General features: G+C 43.7%; 1 protein-coding gene across 4 annotated transcripts in view; it reads left to right on the forward strand.

Moving 5' to 3' along the window:
• The window catches only part of PTPN11 (protein tyrosine phosphatase non-receptor type 11), a 97,545-nt gene that overhangs the window by 8,639 nt on the left and 67,943 nt on the right, over positions 1-20,963 (forward strand). For all 4 annotated transcript variants that reach the window (XM_054443519.2, XM_054443520.2, XM_063647115.1 and 1 more), the window contains exon 2: positions 20,149-20,271. In XM_054443519.2, coding sequence (XP_054299494.1) covers positions 20,149-20,271 — 123 coding nt within the window. The remainder of the gene's footprint in view (positions 1-20,148; positions 20,272-20,963) is intronic.

The following is a 20,963-nucleotide window of genomic DNA, read 5'->3' on the forward strand; positions in this document are numbered from 1 at the left end:
GTTTCACTATGTTGCTCAGGCTGGTCTTGAACTCTGGGGCTCAACCTATCATCCCTCCTTGGCCTCCCAGAGTGCTGAGATTACAGGTGTGAGCCACTGCACCTGGCCAGTGATCCTTAATAAATATAGATAATGGCCGGGCGTGGTGGCTCACACCTATAATACCAGTACTTTGGGGGGCCGAGGCTGGCAGGTCACCTGAGCTGAGGAGTTCGAGACCAGTCTGGGTAACATGGGTGAAACCCTGTCTCTACAGAAAATACAAAAATTGGCCAGGTGTGGTGGTGCATGCCTGTAGTCACAGCCACTTGGGAGGTTGAGACAGGAGAATTGCTTGAACCTGGAAGGTGGAGGTTGCAGTGAGCTGAGATCGTGTCATTGAACTCCAGCCTGGGTGACAGAGTGAGACCTTGTCTCAAAAAAAAAATATAGGCCGGGTGTGGTGGCTCACGCCTGTAATCCCAGCACTTTGGGAAGCCGAGGCGGGTGGATCACGAGGTCGGGAGATTGAGACCATCTTGGCTAACACGGTGAAACCCTATCTCTACTAAAAATACAAAAAATTAGCCGGGCCTGGTGGCGGGTGCCTGTAGTCCCAGCTACTCGGGAGGTTGAGGCAGGAGAATGGTGTGAACCCAGGAGGTGGAGGTTGCAGTGAGCCGAGACTGTGCCACTGCACTCCAGCCTGGGTGACAGAGTGAGACTCTGTCTCAAAAAAAAAACAAAAAAACTAGATATAGATATAGATAATGCCAGATGATGGCTGGTTAGAAGGGATTGTCAGGGGCTGGCAGGTTTTGCAGGTGTTAGAATGAGCAAGATGAGGAGAAGGATGCTTACTTCCCTCTCGTTGTAACTCTTTCTCTAACCCCTCCCCTCAGTGTTTTTTTATTTTTATTTTTATTTATTTATTTTTTTTGAGACAAGGTCTTGCTCTGTCACCCACACTGGATTGCAGTGATGCAACCATAGCTCATCGAAGCTCAAACTCCTGGGCTCAAGTGATCCTCTTGCCTCAGCCTCCCAAGTAACTGGGACCACAGGTACGTACAAGTATGCCCAGTTAAGTTTTTCATTTTTTATAGAGACAGGGTCTTGCTATGTTGTCCAGGCTGGTCTTACACTCCTGGCTTCAAGTGATTCTCCTGCCTCAGTTTCCCAAAGTGCTGGCATTATGGGCATGAGCCACTGTGCCTAGCCCATCAGTGTCTTTTTATCCTTTACTCCTATCAAAATTCATTCACTCAAGCAGCCATTGATCAAGTGCCTACTATATACATGGTGAGGACTGGAAATTTATTTGTCTCTTCTCATCTTATCTGGACCCTCTGTGTTAATTGTAATTAACTGTAAACATTCTGTATTAATTGTAATAAACTTGTTGATAAACTCAAATGAGGCCATACTGTTTTGCCATTTCCCCTCCTTCCAGGTTATATGGATGTACTTACATTGCAGGTTTCATTTGTTGGTTCGGTTTTTAAACTAAACCCTATTGTGTCAAATTATGCTAGGTGTGAGATGGGGAGTTCAAGATGTGTGTTGTCTTTTTTTTTTTTGCCTCACTTACTAATATACAAGTGCTTATAACATTTGAGGCTGGCCCTATACATTAAGGTTTTTGTTAATTCCACTGTTCTTTATCTTCTCTTACTAAGTTCTCAGGGTCGAATTAACTCTAGCTGCTCCTTACTAGTGATAAGCAAGTTGCAAATCACAGAATTGTCAGTGATTGAATACACGTATTAAACCTGTAACTGGGAAGCATTTTTGGTAATTACGAATACTTTTTGAAAAAAAAAAAAAGCTAGGAAGGAAAGTTTAAAATCTACGAAATCTCAAGTAGATGGTCATGGAATAGCTATTTCAATTTCTAACTATATATTACTTATTTATTTATTTATTTTTGAGACGGAGTTTAGCTCTTGTTGCCCAGGCTGGAGTGCAATGGCATGATCTCAGCTCACTGCAACCTTCACCTCCCGGGTTCAAGCTATTCTCCTGCCTCAGCCTCCCGAGTAGCTGGGATTACAGACATGTGCCACCATGCCAGGCTAATTTTGTATTTTTAGTAGAGACGGGGTTTCTCCACATTGGTCAGGCTGGTCTTCAACTCCCGACCTCAGTTGATCCGCCCTCCTCGGCCTCCCAAAGTGCTGGGATTACAGGCGTGAGCCACCGCGTCCAGCCTCTTAACTATTGTTTGAAATAATGTGGAGGCAGCTCCAGAGCCATGAAGAAGTGTATGAAGAAGCGGTGTTAGCTTAAATGACATACATGTCACAATTGCCTATGTGAAACTAACATAATTATGCAGAGAAGTATCTATCCTGCATAACCTCCACCAATAATAATAATGTTAATAATAGTGAAAACTAATGTTTATTAAGTCCTTACTGTCTCCAGCCTCTGTGCTAAATACTGGTTACTAAGTTTCCCTGAAAATACTATTCTCACCTGTTTGTTCTTAATAACAGGATAGCATAATTGTAAGTTGTAAATGAAATAATACAGTTTATGTAATAAAAGGGTAAAGGAGAAGACCACCTACCTTATCTTCTGTTGCTGTTCTAGAGGGATGTAGGTGATGTTTACCTAGTTTCACCTTTGGCTGTTGAAACTACTTTTTTTTTTTTTTTTTAAGAGACAGGGTGGACCAGGTGCAGTGGCTCACGCTTGTAATCCCAGCACTTTGGGAGGCTGAGGTGGGCAGATCACTTGAGGTCAGAAGTTCAAGACCAGCCTGGCCAACATGGTGAAACCCTGTCTCTACTAAAAATACAGAAAGATTAGCTGGGTGTGGTGGTACACGCCTGTAATTCCAGCTACGTGGGAGGCTGAGGCAGGAGAATCGCTTGAACCCGGGAGTAGAGGTTGCAGTGAGCTGAGATTGTGCCACTGCACTCCAGCCTGGGTGACAGAGCAAGACTCCGTCTCAAAAAAACAACAACAACAACAAAAAAAGAAATTTTTAGAAATATGAGATGACAGCAAGAATGAGGATATTAAAAAGAAATTTTTAGAAATAAGTAGCAGAATGTAATGGTGAAAAGTTTGATTTCTCAAGTCTGCTCTGCACACAGGCATGTGGCAAACATTCAGTAAGTATAGCTGTAATTTTAACCAGCTGTAATGTATAATAGCCAACATATCACATTTTTCTTTTTTCTTTGTTGAGACAGAGTCTTGCTCTGTTGCCCAGGCTGGAGTGCAGTGGCACCATCTCGGCTCACTGCAACCTCTGCCTCCTGAGTTCAAGTGATTCTTGTGCTTCAGCCTCTCAAGTAGCTGGGATTACAGGTGTGTGCCACCACACTTGGCTATTTTTTGCATTTTTAGTAGAGATGGGGCTGGTCTTGAACTCCCAACCTCAGGTGATCTGCCTGCCTCAGCCTCCCAAAGTGCTGAGATTACAGGTGTGAGCCACAGCACCTGGTCATATATTGCTTTTTTCTTATTATCAGAGCCAGTTCATGATTGTGGAAAAATAGTGTTTGTAACAATATAAGTATGGAGAAATCATCTTTTTTATTTTGTGATTCATATAGGTTTGCTGTTGTTGTTGTTGCTTTGTTTTTATCTTGAGACAGAGTCTTGGTCTGTCACTCAGGCTGGAGTCTAATGGCACAACCATGGCTCACTGCAGCCTCAGATGCCTGGGCTCAAGCAGTCCTCCCATCTCAGCCTCTAGAGTAGATGGGACCACAGGTGTGGGCCACCATGCCTGGGTAATTAAAAAACTTTTTTTTTTTCTAGAGATGAGGTCTCACTATGTTGCCCAGGCTGGTCTCAAACCTTTGACGTCTGCTTCAGCCTTTAGAGTAGCTATGACTATAGGCATGTTCCATCACCCAGCTAATTAATTTTTTTTTTTTTTTTTTTTTTGTGGAGATGCGGTCTTACTTTGTTACCCAGACTGCAAGTTAGTTTCAGATATCAACATTTGGTGTTTCCAAATGCATGGAGAGGCTTTGGAGCAAGTTTTTGGGTCATATGCATAGGTGTCCTAGACATTCACTTTGCAAATTTTTGTTAAAATGACTACAGTAGCATACAGATAGGGAAAAATATCCTTGTCAGCACGACTGATTGGGTGAGAAGAGACTGTATATTAAAAACAATGACCATCTTTTTGCCACATAAATTGCTGGTGGGGCCAGTTTGAAGAGAGCTTTGTCAGCTACCTTCTGCCTCTTCTTCTTGAGTACATGGAGTTGGAGTCATCCTTGACAGCCTCCTGTTGACACCACCCAGGTTACAGATGTGAAACTGTGTGGATGTAGGAGAGAGCAGTGATGGGGCTTACTCCAAAGTAGCTCTTCCTTCCCTCTGGCCACAAATGTTTAGTAAGGAACTGCTCTGTATTAACCATTTGCTAGGGGCTGCGGATATGGTGGTGAAGAAATAGACATGTTCCTACTCGGGATGCTGAGGTGGGAGGATCGCTTGAGCCCAGGAGTTGGAGCTGCAGTGAGCCGTGATCACGCCACTGCACTCCAGCCTGGGGGACAGAGCGAGAGACCTTATCTCTAAAAAACAATAAGAGAAATAGACATGTCCTTCGCCCTCATGGAACTGCCAGTCTAGCCTTCAACCTGGTGACTAGAAATGTGTGATTAGATGCTATATTGCTATGCTGAGTGTCACCCCTGAGAAGCAGGGGTTTTTTTGAGAAGGTACGATGGGGGATCTGACTGTGGGACCACTAGAGGGAAAAACAAATGTAAAAGCTGCATGTAGCAACTGGAGGAAATCGGAGACGTGATCAGAGAACCAGAGTCAATCAGGGGCCATGCCGTGCAGGGTCCTGTTAAGATCTGTGACTTTATTCTAAATGTTTTCTTCTGGATAACATCTAAATTTCTAGTTCCAAAGGTGAAACTCCAAGGGCGGGTTTCTGCTAAGCATTTTGCATGTATGAATTAATTGCCACCACACAACATTGCTGTGAATTAAGACAGTTTCTAAGCATGGCAAGAAACCCAGAAATCATAATGGAAAAATCTGATAAATTTAACCATGCCAACATGAACCTCTGTAGGAAAAAAAAATACCACAGACTAAAAAGGGGGGAAAAAAAAGCCAGAGACAAATATTTGCAACACACACAGTAAAGGGTAATTTTCTGGTTATATCAAGAGCTCCTACAAATCAATAAGAAAAGAAATCTAATAGGAAATGAGCAACGACAAACTGACAACTCATAGAAAAGGAAACACAAGTGGTCTGAAAACATGAAAAAGTGCTCAGTCTCACAAAGAAATGCAAACTAACATGGTACCATTTTCCATTAATCAGATAGACAAAGATGAAAGAGTTTGGCAATATATGTAGTATTGGCACAAGTGAGGGAAAACGGGATTTCACACTCTATGCCCGTCCAAACCAGTACCTTATTTTGAGGGTGGTTTGACAATATTTGTCAAAATAAAAAAATTATATACAGTCATTTGCCACATAATGATGGTTCAGTTGATGATGGACGGCATACATAATGGTGGTCCCATAAGAATATAATGGGCTGGGTGCGGTAGCTCTCACCTGCAATCCCAGCACTTTGAGAGGCCGAGGTGGGTGGATCGCCTGAGGTCAGGAGTTTGAGACCAGCCTGGCCAACATGGTGAAACCCCGTCTCTGCTAAAAACATACAAAAAAATTAGCCGGGCATGGTGGCGGGTGCCTGTAATCCCGGCTACTCAGGAGGCAGAGGCAGGAGAATCTCTTGAACCCGGGAGGCGGAGGTTGCAGTGAGGTGTGATCGGGCCACTGCACTCCAATCTAGATGACAAGGCGAGACTCCGTCTCAAAAAAAGAAAAAGAATATAATGGGCCGGGCCGCAGTGGCTCACACCTGTAATCCCAGTACTTTGGTAGGCCAAGGCAGGAGAATCATTTGAACTCAGGGGTTTGAGACCAGTGGGGACAACATAGCAAGACCCCATCTCAAAAAAAAAAAAAAAAGACTATAATGGAGCTGTCCTGTGTAGACATACCATTTTTAACATTTTTTTTTTTTTTTTTTTTTGAGATGGAGTCTTGCTGTGTCACCCAGGCTGACGTGTAGTGGCGTGATCTGGGCTTACTGAAACCTCCACCTCCTGGGTTCAAGCGATTCTCCTGCCTCAGCTTCCTGAGTAGCTGGGACTGCAGGTGCATGCCACCACATCTGGCTAATTTTTGTATATTTAGTAGAGATGGGGTTTCACCATGTTGGCCAGGCTGGTCTTGAACTCCTGACCTCAAGTGATCCACCTGCCTCAGCCTCCCAAAGTGCTGGGATTACAGGCGTAAGCCACTGCCCCTGGCCACCATTTTTAATCTTTTATATTGTATTTAAACTGTACCTTTTCTATGTATGGATGTGTTTAGATACACAAATACCATTGTGTTACAGTTACTTACAGTGTTCAGTACAGTAGCATGCTGTACAAGTGTGTAGCCTAGGAGCAATATGTTATACCATATAGCCCAGGTGTGTAGTAGGCTCTGCCATCTAGGTTTGTGTAAGTACGCTCCATGATGTTACCACAATGACGAAATCGCCTAATGATGCATTTCTCAGAACATATTCCTGATGTTAAGCAATGCATGACCGTATCTTGACAAAGCCATTTTATTTCTAAAACTTTAATTTTACAGATTTATTTGTAAAAGTATGTACAAATGATTGTAAAGGATATGTTCTGCTGCATTATTTGTAATAACAAAGCCAGAGGATAACATGAATGTCCTATAAGAAGGGTTAGATTATGGATGGCACATTCATACAATGGGATATTATGTAGCCATTGAAAAAAAGAGTACTGGCTGGGCACAGTGGCTCATGCCTATAATCTCAACACTTTGGGTGGCCAAAGAAGGAGGATTGCTTGAAGCCAGGAGCCTGGGTCCAGCCTGGGCAACATAGCAAGACCCTGTCTCTACAAAGGAAAAATAAAACAATTAGCCACATTTGGTATTGGACACCTCCATGGTCCCAACTACTGAGGAGGCTGAGATTGGAGGGATTACTTGTGCCTGGCAGGTTGAGGCTGTAGTGAGCCATGATTGTGCCACAGCACTGCAGGCTGGGAGATAGAGTGAGACCCTATCTCAAAAAAAAAAAAAGAAAAACCTCTTGTAAAATGTCAAGAAGTCCTAGATGTGGGCCAGGTGTGGTGGCTCACACTTGTAATCCCAGCACTTTGGGAGGCTGAGGCCAGGAGTTTGAGACCAGGCAGAGCAAGATAGCAAGACTCCATTTCTACAAAAAATAAAAAAAATTAGTTGGGCATAGTGGTGCATTCCTGTAGTCCCAGTTACTCAGGAGGCTGAGGTGGGAGGATTGCTTGAGCCTGGGAGGTTGAGGCTGCAGTGAGCCATGATCACACCTCTGCACTCCAACCTGCGCAACAGAGTGAGACCCTGTCTCTAAAAACAACAACCAAAAAAACCCAGCAAAGTACTGATTTAGAAAGATCTTTGGCTGGGCGTGGTGGCTCACACCTGTAATCCCAGCACTTTAGGAGGCTGAGGTGGGCAGATCACAAGATCAAGAGATCAAGACCACCCTGGCCAACATGGTGAAACCTGGTCTCTACTAAAAATACAAAAATTAGCTAGGCATGGTGGCGTGCACCTGTAGTCCCAGCTATTCAGGAGGCTGAGGCAGGAGAATCGCTTGAACCTAGGAGGCAGAGGTTGCAGTGAGCCGAGATCGTGCCACTGCATTCCAGCCTGGCGACAGAGCAAGTCTCTATCTCAAAAAAAAAAAAAAAAAAGGGAGAAAGATCTTCAAGTTGTAGTATGTGAAAAAATCAGGGTGTAAAACAAGAGAATCCCATTTGTGTGTGTGTCGAGTGTGTTTCACACAGTCAGGCACAGAGGGAGTAGTGTGTATATGCACATGAATGTACATGTCAGTGTATATATGTATATATACAAGGCTGTGGGTTTGTTTGTTTTTTTTGAGACAGAGTCTTACTCTGTTGCCCAGGCTGGGGTGCAGTGGCGCGATCTCGACCCACTGCAACCTTCACCTCCCAGGTTCAAGCGATTCTTGTGCCTCAGCCTCCCAAGTAGCTGAGACTACAGGCACGCACCACCATGCCCAGTTAATTTTTGTATTTTTAGTAGAGATGGGGTTTCATCATGTTGCCCAGGCTGGTCTGGAACTCCTGGCCTCAAGTGCTCTGCTCGCCTTGGCCTCCGAAAGTGCTGTTGCCCAGGCTGGAGCTCAGTGGCACAATCACGGCTCACTGCAACCCGACGTCCCAGGCTCAGGCAATCTTTCCATCTTAGCTTCCCAAGTAACTGGGACTACAGGTGTGTGCCATCAATGCCCCACCAATTTTTTAATTTTTTGTAGAGATGGGGTTTCCCTACGTTGCCCAGGCTGATCTTGAACTCCTGGCCTCAAGCAATCCTCCCACCTCAGCCTCCCAAAGTGCTGCGATTACAGGTGTGAGCCACCTTGCCCCACCCTGTACAAAGATCTTCATGAAAGCAGTTAATAATAGTACGTTTGAGGCTGCCATCACAGGGGTGAGGTCAAGGACAAATGTGAGAAATTCTTTTAGACTCTATTTTTAAAAAAGAAGATATGACAGTGGTGACAGTCAGGGAACAGATAAGCAGGTAGATTGTGGGGGCCTAGGCTGTCTAACCGGTGTTTAAAATGAAGCAGCCGCTGAGCCTGCTGTATTTCATTTAATGGAGACTAGTAGAACAACAGCCAGAAATTCTTCACTTTCCATCTAAGAGAGGCAAAAGTTATTTTCCCTTCAATAACCTGGGACTGTAGGATTAAGGTTTTTTTTTTTTTTTTTTAATACTACAACATGGCTACCAGTATAATTTAAAAATGATTAGAATTCTATTAGAAAAAGAAACAGGTGTCTGCCTGAAGTAGACAGTCATTGAAGTCACTAAGTGGCAAAAGACAGAAAACAAAAAATTGAAAGTAGGAAACAATCAGCAGATATGATACCAAACATAAGCTGTCAGTGATAATGGATTAAGTCCTTCAATTAATGGCTGAGCCAGATGGAATTAAAAGAAAAAATCCAGGCTGGGCATGGTGGCTCACACCTGTAATCCCAGCACTTTGGGAGGCTGAGGTGGGAGGATCACTTGAGTCCAGGAGTTCGAGACCAGCCTGAACAACATAGTGGGACCCCATCTCTATTTTATAAAAATATTTTGAAAAAAGAAAAAAAAATTTAGTTGTGTTCTGCTTTAGAAAGACAAATTGGCACAGAATGTCAAAGAATAAATAAAATAAACATGGGCAAAAGAGATTCAGATGGTACCAATAATATCGGGCTAAGTAGCATTCAAGATAAAGATTATTAAATAATAAGTTATTTAATACTACAGTAATTGCATATTAATGAAACGTATAATCTATGGTAGAGATATTATAGTCAATAATTGTTTTATGTATTCATTAAGGTAACAATAAGCAAACAAGCTTTAATAGTTTTAAATGCTTTATATGCTTTATAGTTCTTTTATGTGCATTAATTCATTAATTCTCATTTCCTATGAAGTAAGCACTATTATTATCCACATTTTACAGATGTAAAAACCGAAGCAGAGAGATTAATTAGCTTGCCCAAGAGATGTGGCATTCTGGGATTTGAGACAGTGGTTTGGCTCTGTAGGTTGCTTCAATAACCAAGAGATGCTTCAAATCAGATTTTTAAAATATGTTTTTCAGAAGCATTTTCCTGATACTTCTCCCTTTACATGGGTGTTAGTCTTTTGGGTTGAAAAATATGAGTAAGTGCTAGAAGAGCAAAATATGCATCCAGATTTAATAGTATGTCTGTTTTTCTGAGCCTTGGCATTTCATTGCTTTTATAATAGAAATGAAGGTTTTTTTTTGTGTGTGTCTTTTTGTTTTTGGCTGAGAATAGCATGGAACTCAGTGGGAGGGACTGTGGGTTGTAAGATGTCCGCCTCTGAATGGAGTTGAATTTAAGTTTCTTGGTTACCAAAGAATGGTTGGTTTAAAGACCCTCAAATTGCAAGTTAGAACTGACTTCAGTCCTTGAGGTTTTACCATTTAATGAATTTTTCTTAAAAAACAATTGAATTGTTGATGAAAGGTGATGTTAAAATTATCCCAGATTTATCAATCTTTTTTTTTATTGCCCCTGGAGTTCTGAGTCATAGAAAGCCTTTCCTTATTCTAAGGTTAACGAGAAATTCACCCATGTTTTCCTCTAGTATTGCATTGTTTCATCTTTTACGTTTATTATTTATTTTATTTTATTTTTTTGAGACGGGGTCTCACTGTGTCACTCAGGCTGGAGTGCAGTGGAATGATCTCGGCTCACTGCAGCCTCTGCCTTCCGCCTCCCGGGTTCAAGCGATTCTCCTGCCTCGGCCTCCCGAGTAGCTGGGATTACAGGCACCTGCTACCGCGCCTGGCTAATTTTTGTATTTTTTTTTTTTAGTACAGATGGGGTTTTGCTATGTTGGCCAGGCTGGTCTCAAACTCCTGACCTTAAGTGATCCACCCGCCTTGGCCTCCCAAAGTGCTGGGATTACAGGCGTGAGCCACCATGCCCGGCCAAAAATTTATTCTGATATGTGGTATGATATATGGTTCTAACCACTTGGTTATGGTGCATTATTTTCTAAATATGGTATTAGATTCCTTTTATATTTTGTTTAGAAGTTCTGCATCAATATTCATGAGTACCATTGGTCTCTGTTGTTTTTCTTGTGCCATCTTTATTGGTATAGGTATCAGTGTTATATTTACTTTGTAAAAGGAAGTTGGAAGTTTTCCTTTCTTTTTAGTACTCAGGAATGATTTTAAGAAATGGGACTATTTGGTCTTTGAAGGTTTGATAGAATTTCAATGGGAATCCCTCTGGGCCTGGTGATTTTCTGTGCGGTAGTTCCTTAATTGTTTTCCCTATTTTTTCTTATTTTTAATCAGGTAGCCTCTGAACCAGAATAGGTTCAGAGAGGCTCCCTCTATTTTTTTTTAATACAAATTGGTCTGCCTAAGTTTTCTTACTTTAATGGGTTAATTTTTGTAGACTGCATTTCCCTGAAAAATTACACATTTGTTGTAGGTTTTCTGACTTATTTCCACAACTTTTTAGTCTTTCCCCTGGAATCATGCCCCTTTCCATAAACAGGACTCTGATGTACCAGAAGTATTTTCACACTTCGGATGGACTTTCTGTTTCTGGGGGTGGTTTTAGAGCAATTTTAGACCTGCCACTAGCTCCCCTGTTCTCTACACCATGCTGTTTTTCTCAGAATGCTCTTCTTTTGCACAAAGGCTTGGAGTAGGAGGATGAGCAGTCACTCACTGACGTTTGGTATATTTTCTTTTTTTTGCTTACAGGTAATCTGGAAGTTTGGGCATTCTCTTTAAGTTGAGGGTGTGGTTTTCATGTCATTTTATTTGTTTATTGTTTTCTTGTGTGTGTTTCTTAGAGACAGGGACCCACTCTTACCCTGGCTGGAGTTCAGTGGCGTCTTGATCATAGCTTACTGCATCCGCAAGCTGCTGGGCTTAGATGACCCTCCCACCTCAGCCTCCTGAGTAGCTGGGACTACAGGAGCACACCACCATCCCTAATTTTTTTTTTTTTTTTTTTTTTTGAGATGAAGTCTTGCTCTGTCCCCCAGATTGGAGTGTAGTGGCGCAATCTTAGCTCACTGCAACCTCTGCCTCCCAGGTTCAAGCGATTCTTTCACCTCAGCTCCCGAATAGCTGAGACTGCAGGTGCATGCCACCATACCCGGCTAATTTTTGTATGTTTTAGTAGAAACAGGGTTTCACCATGTTGGCTAGGCTGGTCTCGAACTCTTGACCTCAAGTGATCCACCCACCTTGGCCTCCCAAAGTGCTGGGATTACAGGCTTGAACCACTGTGCCTGGTCCCTGGCTAATTTTTAATTTTTTTGTAGAGATGGGATCTTGCTATGTTGCCCAGGCTGGTCTTGAACACCTGGCCTTAAGCAATCCTCCCACCCCAGCCTGCCAAAACACTGGGATGTACAGGCATGAACCATTGTGCCTGGCTTGTTTTGTTTTTAATTCTATGTTGTTTTTTTTTTTTTTTTTTTTTTTTTTTGAGGCAGAGTCTCGCTCTGTCGCCCAGGCTGGAGTGCAGTGGCGCCATCTCGGCTCACTGCAAGCTCCGCCTCCCGGGCTCACGCCATTCTACTGCCTCAGCCTCCCGAGTAGCTGGGACTACAGGCGCCCGCCACGACGCCCAGCTAATTTTTTTGTATTTTTTAGTAGAGACGGAGTTTCACCGTGTTAGCCAGGATGGTCTCGATCTCCTGACCTTGTGATCCGCCCGCCTCGGCCTCCCAAAGTGCTGGGATTACAGGCGTGAGCCACTGCGCCCGACCTCTATGTTGTTTTTGAAGGATGTGTGGGGAGAGATGGATTTAGGCAATCATCGTTGTCCTTGGCTACCTGAAAGTCCAGGCACTCTTCTGGATACTTTATAAATATCAACTCATTTTATCCTCTCAACAACACTATGACATGGGTACTGTTACACCTTCCATTTTATAGGACTTAACAGAGAGGTTAAATATGTAGCCCAGGGTCACAGAGAGCTGGGCTTCAGACCAAGACAATCTGGCACCAGAGTCTATGTGGCTACCCCTAAGGCTTTGCCACCATGTGTTAGTGATTCTCAGCCTGTCATTTGGGGAGGGGATTGCCCTTTTTTTAAAACTTAAAAAAAAAAATTTATTCTTATTTTATTATATTTTTGAGACAGAGTCTCCCTCTGTTGCCGAGGCTGGAGTAGAGTGGTGTGATTTCAGCTCACTGTAACCTCTGCCTCTGGGGTTCAAGTGATTCTCATGCCTTAGCCTCCCAAGTAGCTGGGATTACAGGTGCCAGCCACCATGCCCAGCTAATTTTCGTATTATTATCATTATTATTATTATTATTATTATTATTATTATTATTATTATTTGAGACGGAGTCTCGCTCTTTTGTTCAGGCTGGAGTGCAGTGCTGTGATCTCGGCTCTCTGTAACCTTCGTCTCCTGGGTTCAGGTGATTCTCCTGCCTCAGCCTCCGGAGTAGCTGGGACTACAGGTGCACGCCACCATACGTGGCTAATTTTTTGTAGTTTTAGTAGAGACAGGGTTTCACTATGTTGGCCAGGCTGGTCTCGAACTCCTGACCTCAGGTGATCTACCTGCCTTGGCCTTCCAAAGTGCCGGGATTACAGGTGTGAGCCACCGTGCATGGCCGGATTGTCCTTTTTTTTTTAAAACAAACAAACAAACAAACAAACCCCAAACCATAAACCCAATATTCTGAAAGATTTGGTCTGCACACCTGTATTATATAATAATTAGTTTTTCCGTTTTTTTCCTCTTGGTAGAAGGCACATATGCCACTCAGTTTCCAGTTGCCACACCCAATTAACATAATTGTTTTGCAGCCAAAAGCAAAAGAGAGTTGACATTTTAATTAGCTTATGTAGGTAGACACATTGAGGCCTAATGTAAGAGTTTCATTATACCTTTTTGAAAAATTATAAATAGCTAGAAGCCAGTTGTCATTACTTTTTGATTCCTTAGAGTTCTGGGCATCTTTCATCTGGAACCACAGATGAAAGAAGCTGCAAGCAAGGGTTTTTTTCTTAACGGAATAGTTTAACCATTCTGAATGCAAAAGTATTGGATGCTAGAATAATAGGTATCACATAAATTAAGGTTGACGTTTTCCTGGGTGAAATTCTATTCTGTCTCAATCTTCCTTTTTTTTTGAGATGGAATCTTGCTCTGTTGCCCAGGCTGGAGTGCAGTGGCACAATCTCGGCTCACTGCAAGCTCCACCTCCTGGGTTCATGCCATTCTCCTGCCTCAGCCTCCCGAGTAGCTGGGACTACAGGCGCCTGCCACCACACCCGGCTAATTTTTTTGTATTTTAAGTACAGACGGGGTTTCCCAGGATGGTCTCAATCTCCTGACCTCGTGATCCACCTGCCTCGGCCTCCCAAAGTGCTGGGATTACAGGCGTGAGCCACTGTGCCCGGCCTTTTTTTTTTTTTTTTTTAAGACAGAGTCTCACTTTGTTGCCTAGGCTGGAGCGCAGTGGCATGATCTCAGCTCATTGCAATCTCTGCCTCCTGGGTTCAAGTGATTCTCCTGCCTCAGCCTCCCGAGTATCTGGGATTACAGGTGCATGCTACCATGCCTGGCTAATTTTTGTATTTTTAGTACAGATGTGGTTTTGCCATGTTGCCCAGGCTGGCCTCAAACTCCTAACCTCAGGTAATCCGCCTGCCTCGGCTTCCCAAAGTGCTGGGATTATAGGCATGAGTCACTGGGCCCAGACTCAATCTTCTGACAAGCTCTCAGAGAGAGTAAAAAGCAAATGAATATTTCATTATTTTGATCTGAGCTTTACGATTTTTCTTTTCTTTTTTTTTTTTTTGAGATGGAGTTTCGCGTTGTTGCCTAGGCTAGAGTGCAGTGGTGGCGATCTTGGCTCACCACAACCTCCACTTCCTGAGTTCAAGCGATTCTTCTGCCTCAGCCTCCTGAGTAACTGGGATTACAAGCATGCGCCACCACGCCCGGCTGATTTTGTATTTTTAGTAGGGACAGGGTTTCTCCATGTTGGTCAGGCTGGTCTCAAGCTCCTGACCTCAAGTAATCCACCTGCCTTGGCCTCCCAAAGTGCTGGGATTACAGGCGTGAGCCACCTTGCCCAGCCTTTTTTTTTTTAATCTGAGAAAAGGTCTTGCTCGGTTGCCCAGGCTGGAGTGCAGTGGTGTGATCTCTGCTCACTGCATTCTCTGCCTCCCAGACTCAAGCAATCCTCCCACCTTAGACTCCTGAGTAGCTGGGACTACAGGCATATGCCACGACACCTGGCTAATGTTCGTATTTTTTGTAGAGACAGGGTTTTGCCATTTTGCCCAGGCTGGTCTTGAACTCCTGACCTCAGGTGGTCCTCCCGCCTTGGCCTCCCAAAGTGCTGGGATTACAGGTGTGAGCCACTGTGCCTGGTCTCGTTCACTGTTGTAAGATACTTGAATTGGGTCAATATTTGTGGAGAAGTCTCTTAAAAGTTCACTTGATTGTCAGTATTAGAACTCTACATTTAATATTGACTTATATTCCTGGGAGCATTTCAGAGCATTCTATTAGCTTAGAAAGGTCCAGGATAATTTGACTTTAGAAGTTACTGTTACCATGAATCTCAATGACTTTTGGAATCCATGAAGAATATCTTTTTTTTTTTTTTTGAGACGGAGTCTCACTCTTGTCGCCCAGGCTGGAGTGCAGTGGTGCGATCTCGGCTCACTGCAAGCTCTGCCTACCGGGTTCATGCCATTCTCCTGCCTCAGCCTCCTGAGTAGCTGGGATTACAGGTGCCCGCCACCACGCCTGGCTAATTTTTTTGTATTTTTAGTAGAGACGGGGTTTCACCGTGTTAGCCAGGATGGTCTCGATCTCCTGACCTCGTGATCCGCCTGCCTCGGCGTCCCAAAGTGCTGGGATTACAGGCGTGAGCCACCGCGCCTGGCCAAGAATATCTTTTTGCTGGAAACTGGAGAGGACTCCTCTGAAGCAGATACCATTCATGATGGATTTCATCATTTGTGGGTTTTAAAAAACATTTTATTTTGAAATAATTTCAAATTTAAATAAGAGTTGCAAAATAGTACAAATAATTCGTGTTAACTTTTCATCCAGATTTACAAGTCAACCTTATACAGGTTGAGTATCCCTTATCCAAAATGCTTGGGACCAGAAATGTTTTGGATTTCGATTTTTTCGAATTTTGGAATATTTTTATTATATACTTAAGCATCTCTAATCCCCAAATCTCAAATCTGAAATATCTGAAATGCTGTGATGAGCATTTCCTTTGAGTGTCATATGGGCACTTTTTTATTTATTTAATTAATTTATTTTTTGAGATGGAGTATTGTTCCATCACCCAGGCTGGAGTGCAATGAGCGATCTTGGCTCATTGCAAACTTCACCTTCTGGGTTCAAGTGATTCTCCTGCCTCAGCCCCCTGAGTAGTTGGGACTATAGGCGCTTGCCACCATGGCTGGCTAATTTTTGTATTTTTAGTAGAGATGGGTTTCACCATGTTGGCCAGGCTGGTCTTGAACTCCTGACCTCAGGTGATCTGCCCGCCTCAGCCTCCCAAAGTGCTGGGATTGCAGGCATGAGCCACTGGTCCCGGCCAAAGTTTTGTATTTTTAGTACAAAACGTACTACTTTAGTAAGACTTTTAGTCTTTTAGTAGAGACAGGGTTTCACCATGTTGACCAGCCTGGTCTCAAACTCCTGACCTCAAGTGATCCACCTGCTTTGGCCTCCCAAAGTGCTGGGATTACAGGCTGAGCCACCAAGCCCTGCCCATTTTTTTTGAGATGGAGTCTCGCTCTGTCGCCCAGGCTAGAGTGCAGTGGCACAGTCTTGGCTCATTGCAACCTCTGCCTCCCAGGTTCAAGCAATTCTCCCTGCCTCAGCCTTCCGAGTAGCTGGGCTTACAGGCGCGTGACATCATGTCCAGTTAATTTTCGTATTTTTAGTAGAGACAGGGTTTCACCATGTTGGCCAGGCTGGTCTCGAACTCCTGACCTCAGGTGGTCCACCTGCCTCCACCTCCCAAAGTGCTGGGATTACAGGGGTGAACCACTGTGCCTGGCCACGGATTTTGCAGCATTTTAGATTTGGGATACTCAACCTGTACCATGTTTGCTCTCTCTCTCTCTTTCTGTGTTCTATATATATATATATAAATAAATTATATATACACTACACACATATATATGTATTGTATGTATACGTATGTATTTTATATATAAAATACATATCTACATATAAAATACACATGTATATATACATGCGTACATATATGTGTCTCTGTATTTAAGTTTTGTTGGAACCACATGAGGGTAAGTTGCAGACATGGCGTCACATTGCTCCAAAATACTTCAGTGTACATTTCTTAAAAAGCAAGGACACTTGGTTACATAACCACAGTGTATCACCAAAATGTATATTATAACAAGACTATCATCAAATCCTTATACCTCTTTCAAATTGTTTCAATAATATCCTTATAGCAAAAGACAAAACAACAACAAAAACTCTTCTTCCCTTTTATTTTGTTTTGGTCCATTATATGTCCAGGTTATGCATTAATGCATTGTGTTACTTGCTAAGTCTTGTTACTGGGCTTTAATTTGGATATTTCTTTGCATCCTGCCAAACTCCTCTTCATGGTTATATCTTTTTTTTTGAGACGGAATTTTGCTTTTGTTGCCCAGGCTGAAGTGCAATGGTGCGATCTCGGCTCACTGCAACCTCTGTCTCCCGGGTTCAAGCGATTCTCCTGCCTTAGCCTCCTGAGTAACTGGGATTACAGGCCTGCACCACCTTGCCCAGCTAATTTTGGAATTTTATTAGAGACGGGGTTTTGCCATGTTGGTCAGACTAGTCTCGAACTCCTGACCTCATGATCCACCCGCCTCGGCCTCCCAAACTGTTGGGTGTTGGGATTACAGGTGTGAGCCACTGTGCCTGGTCTTTTTTTTTTTTTTGAGACAGGGTCTTATTCTGTTGCCTGGCCTGGAGTGCAGTGGTATGATCTTGGCTCACTGCAAGCTCGACCTCCTGGGCTCAGGCGATCCTCCCACCTCAGCCTCCTTAGTAGCTGGGACTATAGGCACACACCACCATGCATGGCTGATTTTTATATTTTTTGTAGAGACTGGGTTTCGCCATGTTGCCCAAGCTGGTCTTGAACTCCTGGGCTCAAGTTATCCACCTGCCTTGGCCTCCCAAAATGCTGGGATTACAGGTGTGAGCCACTGCGCCCGGTCCTGATTTTTACATTTTTTGTAGAGATGGGGTTTCACTATATTGCCCAGGCTGGTCGTGAACTCCTGGGCTCAAGTGATCTTCCCATCACAGCCCCCTAAAGTGCTGGGATTATAGGCGTGAACCGCTGTGCCTGGCTGAGGATTAAGTTTCAACCTGAGGGGAGAGGCATTCAAACTATAGCATTGTCCTTTAGTGACTGGCTTAGTTCACTTAGAATGTTTATTCATCCATCTATAGACACTGTTTCCTTTCACCTTTTGGCTTTTGCAAATAATGCTGCTATGAATATGAGTTATAGAAAAATACCAATTTGAATCCCTGTTTTCAATTACTTTGAGTATATACCTGGAAGTGGAATTTCTGGATCATATGGTACTTCCATGTTTTTTTTTTTTTCTTTTTTGAGATAAGGTCTCACTCTGTCACCCAGGCTGAAGTGTAGTGGCACGATCTTGGCTCACTGCAACCTCCGCCTCCCGGGTTCAAGCGATTCTCCTGCCTCAGCCTCTCAAGTAGCTGGGATTACAGGCATGCGCCACCACGCCTAGCTAATTTTGTATTTTTAGTAGAGACGGGTTTCTCCATGTTGGTCAGGCTGCTCCCGAACTCCTGACCCCAGGTGATCTGCCTGCCTCGGCCTCCCAAAGTGCTGGGATTACAGGCGTGAGCCACCACACCTGGCCTCCATGTTTCAATTTTTAAACAAACAATTAGTTAAAAAAATAGGAAACTAAGAGAATGAACTATTTCCTATTTTATTCAGTGGGTTATAATCTGGTACTATCATTGTTTATTTTGAGGTACAAATTGTCCCTACTTTGGCCAGCAGAGGATCCTGCAGTTTGTCTCCTGTGTCCTTTTCATAGCTCCTCGTTGGAACTCTTACTGACCCACAATAGGATGTTCCAAGTTCATCTTCTTACTTTTACTGCCCCAACCCTGGGATCAGCCATTTCTTCCAGGAGGCCAGTTCCTTTCATTGGAGAATGGAAAACCCAATATGTAGAAACCAAGATAGAGGTGTTAGGTGTGATTGCTACTGGAGTGTCGTTGCTTTCAAACCCTTTCAGAAGAGACCTAGGAAATTTGTGTGTGTGTGTGTGTGTGTGTGTGTGTGTATTCATAAAAGCACATACACATACACCGAAGCATGTATTTCTTTATTATTATTATTTTTTTGAGACAGAGTCTTGCTCTGTCACCCAGGCTGGAGTGCAATGGCACGATCATGGCTCACTGCAACCTCTGCCTCCTGGGTTCAAGCAATTCTCCTGTCTCAGCCTCCCGAGTCGCTGGGATTACAGGTGTCCACCACCACGCCCACCTAATTTTTGTATTTTTAGTAGAGATGGGGTTTCACCACGTTGGCCAGGATGGTCTTGAACTCCTGACTTCAAGTGATCTGCCCGCCTCGGCCTCCCAAAGTGCTGGGATTATAGGCGTGAGCCACTGCTCCCATCCAGAAGCATACATATCTATTTCTATATCTACATATCTGTCTTTACATATATATGTTAAAAATTAGAGTTTGCACTAATACCTCCAATTACAATCTAACATCATGGGATTTATTCTGGCTTTCTCCCTTCTCATATTTGTGTCTCCCCAACAGTGAGAAACCTGGCTTGCTATCCTCAACATGGTAACTTATTTATTAAGAAGCTTATTTATTCATTTTTTTTTTTTGAGATGGAGTTTCACTCTTGTTGCCCAGGCTGGAGTGCGTTGGTGTGATCTTGGCACACCGCAACCTCCGCCTCCCGAGTTCAAGCAATTCTCCTGCCTCAGCTTCTCAAGTAGCTGGGATTACAGGCATGCGCCACCACGCCCGGCTAATTTTGTATTTTTAGTAGAGACAGGTTTCTCCATGTTGGTCAGGCTGCTCTCGAACTCCTGACCCCAGGTGATCTGCCTGCCTCGGCCTCCCAAAGTGCTGGGATTACAGGCGTGAGCCACAGTGCCCTGCCTCTAGTTTATTTATTTTTATTCCATGTGCTTAGTCTTGCGACCATGTGGTCTGTTTTCTTGGGCCTGGCCCCCTCAGTGCACAGTCTTAATACCCTAGCCCCAGTCCCTCTGATCATATCCCCAGCCCCACCTACTGAATCCCAGGTCTCTAGCAAGGGAAAGTCAGGGAGGAGGCATAGACCAAGGAGAACAGGGGGAAGGGACAGGGAAGGTCTTGATTTGTATTTTCTAAAATTTTCTACTCTGCTCATAATGCGTCTTAGCTGTGTTGTTGTGGAAAGTAGTGTTGACAGAGTGTCTTGTTTTTTTATTACTTACTCTGTCTTTCTTTTTAAGATGGTTTCACCCAAATATCACTGGTGTGGAGGCAGAAAACCTACTGTTGACAAGAGGAGTTGATGGCAGTTTTTTGGCAAGGCCTAGTAAAAGTAACCCTGGAGACTTCACACTTTCCGTTAGGTAAGTTGGAATGAAGAGAGAGAATCCTGAGAGTGTTTTCTAGGTAGGAAGTGGTAAAACCATGCTTGGATAGCTTGCTGCCTGCATTTCGAGTTTGAAGGCCTTGTCTGAGCCCTGGGCTGCCTTCAGGGTTTGGGGAGTGGCCTCCTGGACATTTAGCAGAAGGGGAATAAGGCGGGCCCTTCTTCTCCCTCTGAGACCTCATGGAAGGTGAGTTGGAGCAGGTCATAGAAGTTCTTAAGCCCTCCAGTGCTTGAGACTTGTTCCACACATCTTGAACCTGGTTTCTGCATTTTTCTTTTCCTGCCTGTTGATTTATTTAAAAATTTTATTTCTTTTCAATTTTTTTTTTTTTTTTTAATAGAGGTGGGATCTTCCAATGTTGGCCAGGTTGGCCTTGAACTCCTGGCCTCAAGCAATCCTGCCTTGGCCTCCCAGAGTGTTAGGATTACAGATGTGAGCCACTATGCCTGGCCTTCTTTTTTTGAGACAAGCTTTTGCTCTGTTGCCCAGGCTGGAGTGCAGTGGTGCGATCACAGCTTACAGCAGCATTGAACTCCTGGGCTTAAGTGATCCTCCCGCCTCAGCCTCCCGGGTAGCTGGGACTCCAGGCTTGCGCCACCATGCTCAGCATTTTTTAAAAATATTTTTTGTAGAGATGAGGTCTCACTGTATTACCAAGGCTGATCTTT

This window comes from Pongo pygmaeus, chromosome 10 (genome assembly GCF_028885625.2).
Source record: "Pongo pygmaeus isolate AG05252 chromosome 10, NHGRI_mPonPyg2-v2.0_pri, whole genome shotgun sequence".
Taxonomy (NCBI): Eukaryota; Metazoa; Chordata; class Mammalia; order Primates; family Hominidae; genus Pongo; species Pongo pygmaeus.